This window comes from Etheostoma spectabile, chromosome 10 (assembly GCF_008692095.1).
Source record: "Etheostoma spectabile isolate EspeVRDwgs_2016 chromosome 10, UIUC_Espe_1.0, whole genome shotgun sequence".
NCBI lineage: Eukaryota > Metazoa > Chordata > Actinopteri > Perciformes > Percidae > Etheostoma > Etheostoma spectabile.
Window position 1 is genome coordinate 10,652,498 of NC_045742.1, and position 11,208 is coordinate 10,663,705.

The 11,208-nt window shown below is 38.0% G+C and overlaps 1 protein-coding gene across 5 annotated transcripts in view; it reads right to left on the reverse strand.

The window, feature by feature from the left end:
- The window catches only part of LOC116696810 (ecto-NOX disulfide-thiol exchanger 2), a 164,469-nt gene that overhangs the window by 7,156 nt on the left and 146,105 nt on the right, over positions 1-11,208 (reverse strand). For 4 of the 5 annotated variants that reach the window (XM_032527993.1, XM_032527990.1, XM_032527992.1 and 1 more), the window contains 3 exons: positions 7,176-7,316; positions 1,625-1,681; positions 722-827 (listed from right to left, as the gene is read on the reverse strand). In XM_032527993.1, the coding sequence (XP_032383884.1) occupies positions 722-827; positions 1,625-1,681; positions 7,176-7,316 (304 nt within the window). The remainder of the gene's footprint in view (positions 1-721; positions 828-1,624; positions 1,682-7,175; positions 7,317-11,208) is intronic. The other variant, XM_032527989.1, reaches the window with a different exon arrangement.

Sequence of the window (11,208 nt, forward strand, 5' to 3'; positions counted from 1 at the left end):
TATGCTAGCAGCTCTGTAAGGCTGTAAGCTACTGAATTAATATTAGGAAGCTAACGTCAGGATGCTAACATGCTCACAATGACATTGCTAACATGCAGATGATTTACTGATATAATAAAGTATTAGACAAAGTAAAATGTTTGATCTGATGATGGCGCTAGAAGAAAATTCAGGGAATCACTAAAGTCATTGGGATTAACTCTTTGGACACCATAAATAACTGTATGAAACTTCATGTCAATCTATCTGATAGTTCTTGAGATATTTCAATCTACACCAAAGCAGAGGACTGACTCACTGACATTACCATTCCCAGAGCCAAGCCACTAACATGGCAAAAACAGCTTAAACAGCGGATTGCACTTGGAATAAATGACTATAAAACAATTAGAATGTAGGTTGTTAAAGGCACTCTATAGCCACAGTTGAAAATATCAAACAGAGTGAATAAAAGATGGAAATTGTCTGTCAGTATGTTTACGCTTTAATTCTATTCCTAATATTTATGTGTCCATCAACAGGGACACGTTTGTAACAAAAACTTATAATTTTAAGATGAATGTGTGCGCAGGCAGCTTTTCATGTAATTAATGTTTTATATGGTTTAGCTTCATTGTGAATGTGTTGTCAAAAAGACACTTTTCCCCGCATTTCAACAATTGTATTGTTGTATTGTATTGTAAATGCAGTAATGCCATGGAGATGCAGTAAGGTAGCATACCGATTAGCAGTGCATCCCTTTCCGATTGTTCAGGATAGGGACGATTCTTCTCTGGAAGACCTTCCTTGTCCTGACTGCAAGACACCACTGATGATGCTGTTACATCCTAAGGAAAGACAGAGGTCACAAAACCCTGTTAAAAGACCCACATAGCACCCCAATTTAACACCAATGCTGCTGAATAATCTAAACAGGGCTCGGGGTGGTAAAAGTCTAATATTTGAGGGTGTTTTAGCAAGCATGCAAAGAGTGTAAACTGTAAGCAAGTGGAAAATAAGAAAAAGTAATCCATAAAAAGGACAAGATAATGAGCACAACATGGAGCGAAAAAACAAAGCCAGAAGCTAATGTTCTGACAAAAGGGAAAAACAAATAAGAGTGGAAGAGAGAGGAAGAGGAAATGCTACGATGCTATCATGCTAATGATCACGTTGTTGTTCCTGTGAGCGTGTGACAGCCTCATACACAGATGTGAGCATAGAGGAGGAAATTTGGATCTGTTTGAGTGGCAGGATCTACATTTATGTGCATCTAGTGAAGATTCTAAAAAGAGAAATGTGGCGTTGGAAGGTGGCTTAATATTCAGTCAAGCCAAATCAGAACCAATTGCCTTGTCTTGTCTCAAGTTCTTGTCTAATGTTAGCATGTGTGCAAGTATGTATTAGAGTGTGTTCCTTTACCCTATATGTACACTGTATGCTGAGCCTTCATTTTCTAACCCAGTTGTGTCTGGGTGATGTAGTGACAATTAGCCTACACTCCCTGTGAAGATTGGCCTGTAATGATATGTCATGTCAGTGGAAGAGTTACAGGAGGGGAGGAGGCGAAATAAATACAAAAAAAAATAAGTGGAAGAAGAATATTTAGCACGGAGTAGTGAGAGCTTAGTTTTTTCTCACTTACACTGACTTGATTAGCACTCTGTTCGCTCCCTCTGTCATCTTCCTTTAACGTCTCCAGCTAGAGTCAATTAGAAAAATGAGAGGAAACGTCAATGAGAAACAAGTCCCCCACTAATGCAATCCGACACACCAAAACTCACTCTCCATCCCTCTCCGACTCTGTCAGACACACACATACACATGAACAGCAACAGCAGCAAAAGCAGTAACAGTAGCAGCAGCAGCAGCAGCACAAACAAAGCCTAGTTTCAGAGTGACCTAATCTCTTCACGTTTTGGAGACAAAGTCGGATAAAGTAAAGTAGAATATTTAATATGAATATATGGCTACACCTCCAACAATTGAAACCTTAATATATGGTCCTCTGCTCTGCATAGAAAGTTACTTATTTATTTAATCAAAATTGCATTCAACAGCACATAACACATTTACTCGGAGACAACCTTCTACAGTAATTCATTTCAATAGAAACACACTGTTTATTATGGCACACTGACATACAGTTCAAAACGATTAAAGTATATTCTCTTACATGGCTGAAGGCGGTGAATGCATATGTAATCTGCCATACAATGTAAACACTGAACTGAACTGTTGTTTGTGAGTATGTGTGTGTGTGTGTGTGTGTGTGTGTGTGTGTGGTAGAAGAGCTGAGGCCACGTACAATATGCTGGTATAATGTACGTCTTAGTGTATGTTATTACATTTCTCCACCTAATGTGTGCCAGGAGGAAACTGTTTTATTGCGCTTGTTGCATATTATTATCCTCTACCAGATGGTGAAATAATATGAAGGAGAGGTTTCAGTAAATAAATCCACACATGTAATTAAAAACGGGCATAATTTATTATATCCCTGTCTTGCTCCTTTTTAATGTTTTTTGTTGTTGGTATTCTAATACTTATGCTGCTCCAATCGCCTTTAGGTTTCAACAGGGACTAATATTGATGAGTATTTTCCTGCATTTCATGAGGAGATAGGTCAGGTCACAGTAAACTAATATCCAGTGCTATTAAGTGAGAGCTGGAATCAGTGGTTTAGCGAAGGTAAACTGATGTAGTAAGAGCTACATTTTTACAGAGGGAACATTTATGTTAAATCCCTTGTATGTGCTTGTTAAGGAATCATGACCAATATATGTACAGAGTAGGACATACTCACTTGTTCCCATTATTTAGATAATAAGAAGAAATGCTACAATATGAGTTCTGATTGGTCTAAATTCTTGGAATCTGGCAAGTATTTGGATCACATGAAAAATTAAAAATCATATGCTTATCAACAGTTAAAGTCAGGATTTTTGAAACATTTTGAAAACGCCACATTGTGTTTATTTAATGTCTTTCATATGATTTTTTTTTGTACTGCATAAATAAAAAAGTCTTTTGACAGATGGGACTACTGTTTCTTTCCTAAAATACATAGAACAAACAGTAGTCCCATGTGCCCAAAGACTAAATTTGGTATGACAACTAAAACTCAGCTAAGTGAAGATTTGTGCTTAGGCAAGCCCAGAGAACACTTCCAAGGAAATTAAAGATTTCAGTTACAGAAACAAATGGAACTGCAGGAATGGATTGGGGGCAGCAGAAACAAGTTGTGCACACAACAATGACATTGACATATCCCTTTGAAATTGATATGGCAAACTTGTCAGCAGCCAGTTGCTTATTCACACATCCAGCAGTTACGGAGAGACATTATTATTCATTTAAAGTCATGTTTGCTCTTTTTAAGCTCTGTTTTTGGTCTCTGATTTTACAAATATCTGGCTAGTTGCTAACTATGTCTGAGTGCTGTTTGGTGCTGAGCAGGTAGTGTACAGTGGGTTTATTAGAGCTTTTTTTAAACTAGAAACAGCTGCCTGCTTCAGCCAAAAACAACACTATGAGAGCAATGAAAGTGAACCAAAACAGTAGTTGTAGCCCAGGAAGCTAAATAATGAACTGAAGCTCCATTAAACCGAGGGGAGCTGCAGATTAATGGGATTATTTAAATTATGAGTACTAATTTTAATCATACTCATAACATTTCAAGGGCTGAGACAGATTAGGAGCAAACACTTTTACCTTTTACCTAGTCTCAATTTGCCAGACCATCCATGTGCTTCGGAGCGGAAGAGGGTCTGGCTACTCTACATAGGATTCTGGGATGGGTAAAAAAAACATGCTCTGTTTTATTGGCATTTCTTTAAACCAATCACCATCTTCATGGGCGGTGCTAAGCTCCGCAGGTAGCCGGTGTAAAATAGTTGTGCGAGAGAAAACTTGGACCGTCAGCCTAGCTAGCTGTCTCAATTTACCATGCAGAGATATGAGTAGGAGTTAACGATGAAAGGGGAACAATAACTCTCTCCCTTTTAAAGTCTAAGCTGTCCCAAAAAATAATCTTAAAATATAAAAATAAAAATAAAAATATATATTTATTTTAACAAAGGAGCCATGACAATCCATAGTAGAATAACAACAAGCTAAAGTAAAGGAGCTCCACCACCCCATCCCTTTAGTCCTTCCCAGTCAAGAAATTGCTCCTCTAGAGGAGCCACATCATTTTCCAACAAAACTAGAAAACAAAATCCAGATGTGGCAAATGAGGTGGTCAATGTGGTTCCAGACGACTATATGTGAATATGTGCTTAGTAAGAAGAAGAGCCAAGTGGCAAATTCTGTCTCAGTGTGCTGAGGACAAGAAAGCCTGTCAGAGGGCAAGGCAGAAAGAAAAGAGAAACTCTAATTCCCATAGTTTGAATATCTGCAGCTGGGAGACATTCTATCAGCTCACAGCAAACCAATTTGGGCAGCTCTGCGGATCAAAAAGATGACCTGAGAGTAGACAGCAAGCCACCAGAGTCATCAGGCACCACTTGCCAGTACAATTTTAGTATTATCATTATCCAATTACATAGCTGATTGAACTTGAAGCTAGATTACATGTTCGCCCTCTTCCCTGTTACCACGCGGAGACAAAATATGCCAGCAAGGAATTACGATATAAGAGGTAGAGGAGCACAACTGCTCACAAATAAGATCTTTGTTGCATGTCAATAGGTGACCAGCAATATGCAACATATTTGAGGTGTTTTGAAATTAAGCCTATGTGTCTCTTATGAAGCAGCAAAGCAGTTAATTTTACGGTTTAGGACAGTTTGGTCTCTTCACAGATTTTGTCGGCGCAAAAATTCAAGGACAGTTCTCAACAAACTGCTTCAAAGGCAATCAAACTGTACATTTGAGCTGCTGTGTTATCCTGTTATTTGTGTTATCCTGTCAGCCTGTGATCAGCCTCGTTAGAGTTTGTCATCACTTGTCCTTTACTAGGGGGCTTGATGGTAAACAAAGGAGATTACATGCTGTTGACCTTTCCCAAATGCTTCTTTTCTGACCGTAGTCGGAAGACCAGGGGAGACTTGTTACTTCCAGTGCCGACGTTACAAGATAATTAACGTCTGGGTTAAGATCCCATTTCTGGTGAGTAAATGAATGAGCTTGGCTTTTAGCCTGGAATTTATTTTCAAACACCGCACACAGTGTACAACTCTGCTCTGGTCGCATCTACACGTCTGCTTCCTCTCTCTATTTCTCCTTTGTCCACTTTCCACTCACACACACCCACCCACATGCAAGGAGCTCTCTTAAAGGAGCTGCAGCCGCATTTTACAACAATGCTTTTTTATTTCCCATTGAAGTTTCCAAACTGGTCCAGAAACAATCAGTTACCTTTTGGTCTGCCTATTCTAAAAAGTCCATCTCCTATTTTCTTATGTAACATCAACACACAGTGTTACAAGGATGAAAATGAGGACATGGCAGTGCTGGCAATGATCATACCCAAGGTAATTTTCCCAAGATATGCAAACATTTTCCGCTTCAAACTGTAAAATAAATCTTATTTGGGAGTAAAAGTTCATTCACGGATTTGATATGCCCTTAAACGCCTTCTGCCACACAGGAAACAGTTACAAGCTGTGTCTTTATTTAAAAATGAATTTGAGAGAGAAGTCTTAAAGTGCAAAATATAACCAGTTGAAATTTCTCTTAAGACTTCTTAGACAAAGGGTTATTCCTGTTACCTCTCTATATAGTAGTTTTCATTGTTAGTGGTGGGGTCCGCCGTTGGGGTCCGCCATTCCATGTGATTCACAGGAAATTATGCAGCAGAAAATTATGCAACATGTAATCCAGAGATCCCGCTGTTTGTAATTTTAACTAATGTGTCTCATGTACTCTGTTTACATGCATTTAAGTAATCAGGTTACTCAGAGAAACCATGTTAATTGCTAATATAACTACTAATGTATGCACTTTTGTTACACAGTTACAGTAAATCTGTGTGTATTTGATGCAGGTTAGTAATGATATTCCTCCCCTATCCCCAACCTTATTTTGAAAGCATGACTTTCTTAATTTAACAGTAGAAGACGTTTCTTTGAGTTGTACAGGTTATCTTATGTTTGTTTCAGTTTCAGTCACAGTTTGGATTTGGAGCGACGCTCCGTGTACTGATCTCTTCTTTCATCCAGCTGCTTTGCTGTTTTTACATGTTTGCAATCTTTTATTTAACACATGCATGCTTGTAAAAAGCCGTCTAGATACCTGGTTAAGCGTATACATGGCAGACAAATCACGTTGCCCTAATCCGCTTTGCCGATTACTGTAACCAGGTTATTCGTTTACATGACATTTGAAGAAAAAATCAGCTTACTGGAGAAGCCTACTGTAACCCGGTTCCTTCAGCTGTCACATTAAAAGCATTTAACTGGCAAAACATAGGGTTGTTTTTTGTGTGAAGCTAGTAGTATGATGGAAGAAGGCAGAATATTGACTGATTACCTTTTTGACAAACAAAAAGTCTTAGACTGAAATGTTAAGGATGAACTTCATATGCCACCTTTGACATGATTTTAAATTTAAATCTCTTTGTCTGTTCTACTAATTTTAAGCCTGAATCCTAAATTATTGGTCAAATCACAGTGACCTGGTCTTTAAGTACTTCAGATCATCTGTCTTTTTTAATTTCCATATTTTTAAAGTCATGGTTGGTACAAAAGATCTTGATGGATTGTTCACTATTATAGTAGTGCCTCTAGCAGGGGCGTCGGACTGGGGGGAAAAAGGGGACTGAGTATACACGGCCCTCATGTGAGAATGGGGCCCACAAAGATATTAGAATGAATAGAAGTGGTGCGGGGAGGGGCCCATAGAGGATGCCTGTGTACAGGATCCAGAATTTTGTGCTACGCCCCTGGGGAAGAGTTCCATCTTTTATCTACCGTTGCTGGGTTGATTTTGGGAAAAATCATTAGACAGACATTAGTCATTCAAATGCACCAAAATCTTCACTAAAATGAGTGTTGAATAATTTTACCAATATGCAACATTCGTCATGCACTGACATTCATTATGAAGTAAATTCTTTCAAACTAGACCACAAATGAGGCCCGTTTTTTTTTTTATTACAATTATCAAATAACATAATTATTAAATAAAATAAATTATTATCACATAATTACCATTTACTAAAACAAACGCAATGTGTGTTTGCTTCTTCTGACCTGTAGTGTGTGTGTGGTCTTCAGGTTGTGCAGTCCTGACTTGAGTTCATGGATTTGGTTCTTCAGCTGCTGTTTTTCTTCTATACTCTTCTCAAGCTCTGCCTCTCGCTCCTTCAACTCATCCCTCATTCTCATCAGTTGCTAAAAATAAAAGGAATAAAAGAGTGGTTAGCCATTAATGTTCATTGTAGCCATGTTTCAAAACTGCTGATCTTTGACAGAGGGACAATAAGTTAATCTGATGCAGGGTCCCAACATTAAGGCTGAATCTCATTTCTCTGTGTTACCCCTTCCCCTTAACACTTCCCTTTATTTCTGCGCGTTCACACGAGAGTAATGGTTGTACCAATACTCATTTTAATCGAGGGCTAGGGGTAAGACGAAGGGGTGCACAGCCCTTACTTACTTGAAACTTACTTACTTGAAACCGAGGGGTATCCTTATACATTGCGCAACAGGCAACAATTGCTGCCAGGATTTTACACTTAAATAATTGATTTAAAAATTATGACAGTCTTGTTTTGTGCTCTATACAGTCCTGTACATATATACTGGCAACCATGTTCTTAATTGAAACTTTTTAAAAACCGCTAGCTTGTTACACTAACGCTAATCGCTTACATTACATTGCAGATTTGCACAACAGTCGCATTTCTCTGCCATGAATGGACTCCATGCATGTCTAAAGTTTTAACCATTAGCAGAGAATTTAATTTGAAATCAGTGAACACTCAATTACTTTGGAGACATCGCTACGTGCTTTACACATACAGTCCTGTATCACACATGGACTCAGGAAGACACTCGGCAGCTGATCCACTTTCGGGCTGAAAACGAGCAGAAGTTTCTTAAATCATGTGTTCATGTTGTACCCATTCATTATTGTATTGGTACTGTATTATTGTAATCATTTGTAATTAATTCCTGTTCATGCACTTGTATATTGTTGTTGGTTATGATACGGGACACTAATGAAAAAAATGTGAGGGAAGGGTTACTGGCCAACAGGCATCAGACTGGTCTGGAATATCAGAACAGCTGTAGTTAATTTGTTTGTTTGTGGTCTTGTGTGTCTTTTTTAGTTTTACACATTTGATTGCCTTTTTATGTGTGTGACATGTAAGTTATGGTTCTAATAGTTGATAATGGTTCTGTAATATAGTATATTTTATGTAAAAAATGTTTGCCTCTTATGTTTAATTTATTGGGCAATAAAGACAGATTTTTGTTAGAGAAAGTTTTTCTGAACATCAATGACATTTAAAACAGTGATAACTGAAACATATAGACGACACACCATTTAGTGTGTAGGCCTGAATGCATATGACACTGTTGTGCAAACCCACGCAATCGACATAGACACACTTGCGGACGGCATCTTGGAAATTTCTGATCAATACTGTATGGTGATGTAACCAAGCGGTGTCCCATTTCGTAGGGGTATGTTTTCACCCCTAGCCCTTACCACTCGGCTTTGAGGGCCAAGGGGAAGGGATAAGATAGAGAAATGGGATTCAGCCTAAATCTAGAGAATCAAAAGGTAAAATTCCTTGGGATGAATTCAAAATAAGCACTCCCTCATCAGCTTCTTTATTTAATGAGATGCTGAACAATTCATCAGTTGCAGTGGTGCTGTGCAGTGTGTGTCAAGTGGGGTGAAAATTGAGCACCGGTTTGGAGACAGAAAGCCAGGGAGAGATTCAGCTAGTCAGACCTGCACATAATGAGCTCATCCGCATATCTGAGACATCATTCATACCAAATATTAAAAATATGTTGTCCGCTAATGTTGTCTATTTAATGAATTATTCAATTACACCATAATATTTTTACATTTTGCAAATTGTGGTCGGTGTTCCGTCTGCATCATGTTTTATTTGTGGTATACACTTTGCAATACAGGTTAGTAGTGGGTAGCTGGCAATTAACACAAATATAGTAATAATATCTGGCACAATGATGGTGGTCCATAAAGAAATGGTGAAAATACTAGTATTGAAAAAGGGAAGGCAATGCAAATGTTTATACAGTATATACTGTTTATACATTGCACAACTCATGCACTGAGGCAGTTCCAAAGTCCTTTACATATTAAAAAGAATTCAAGTCTCACAACGCCTGAAGTCAATTTGAACAATCTTTTAAGGCAGGTTTCTTTTGAAACGTAGGTTTCTTCGTCACAGGCAGAGATAAAGTGACAAAGTACAAATACTTTTTTTGTGGCAAATTTTTACTTTTACTCCTTACATTTTAACACAAATATCAGTATTTTCTACTCCTTATATTTTACAAAATTGGCTTGTTACTTTGGTTTTGTGTCTAAGAGGTCATCGTGTCGGAGAATAGCGCGAACACGAGTCTCACACCGCGAGCGGGCACAAACGCCACACGGAGAAAAAAGACGGAGAAAAGAAAAAGAGACTAGCTGTCCCGTCAGACTATAATCAGTTAAGATTATGTGTGTGCGTCTTTGAGAACTGTAAATCAAGTTAGTGCTATCCGCAAAATGGCTTAGTGCAGGTGCTAATGGAACCAACTCCTTACTCATAAATTACCCCACTAATAATGCCCGCAATGGTACCAAACTTCTGCAGTAGAACAAATAGGTTCTGTACTCATAAAACAAGGCATTAGAAAGTTTGTAAGTACACCAAAAGTTTATTACCAAGCACTTGCCTGATCTGGTGCAAAGGACCCTAGGATGAAATTACTCCGAACAATCCCTTTAAGATTAAGATACATTGTGTCTTCAGTGTCAGATGAAATTGAGTCCTTATATCCAACGGGAGGATATTTTCTCAAGAAGGACAATCCTTTGCATAAACTGCAGTGACACCTGGCTGCTGAGGTCAGATCATAATCCAAACAAACGTCTTATCAAGTTGCGTGTTTATATCTTACATTAATATTTCCTTCATGCAGATCAAACAGAGTAACTTGTAAATTAAAGCGTGATTTGAACCTGATTGAAAGAGGTTACTACTTAACACATTATTAGATGTAAGCCCAAAGCAGAACATTAATTTAGAGGCTTGACTTATAACACTGACTGCAGAACTAGTGCATAATTTGCAATAATTAAGACTTGGTGCTGATTAGACTATTGGCAAGCACCCGAGGCAAATCTTCACATGATGAACAGAAGATTGTGTTTGCACTGTGCAGCTTGCTGATGTGCATTAACATGTATGTGGAAATGTGTAGCATTGGAAAAACAGTCAACCTTTCATAGGGGAAACAGATTCTTTAACATGTTTTTGCGTTTGGCATCATTAACAGAGAAATTTGAAATGTTGTCATTTATTGAAAAAGGCTCAAGCAGAAAATAAAAATGTTTAGTAGGTTTCAAGGTGGGAATCAACTCTCTCCTGCATGTATCTGCTGATAATACGTCAGGCTTTTGAAAGAACAATTTCAGGGGCAAAATGTTCAAATTATCTATGTTGATGTTTTCATTTACGTGCTGGACACAAATTTCATAAAGGTGATTACAATGCACTTTGTCAAACAAGATGGAAGTTGAAAAAAGCTCCTCCGTTGCCTTGAAAACAATATTTTTTATGACATATCTATGCTTAAGGAAGAACTGCAAGCTGGGGCTATTTGACAACACAGCAGGTGATCAGAAAAATGGATTTCCGCCTAAGGAAGTGTTTTCTTATTTCAATGTGGATTACTAAATGTTCCTGAGGGTAGTATTCTTTTAAACATAGCCTAAAGCTGTGGTTCTCAATGCTGGTCCATATAACACCTTTTCCTTTCTATCATTTTAGCCACTTAAAGGTGTAATTTTTGTATAAATGCCAAACTCTATTGTTCAATCAAAAAATAACACATCACATCCAAACCCGTCCACAAACACATGCCTGTAGCTACCCAACATTGGATCAGATAATGCTGGAAATAATTTATTATTAAAGAAGCAATATGTACTTTCCCTCACTACAGTAAAGAAACTGAAGCAGTACAGCAGAATGTTTCAACACACTGCATTGTACAGACGAATATAACAATTAAATATACTATTTAAGCA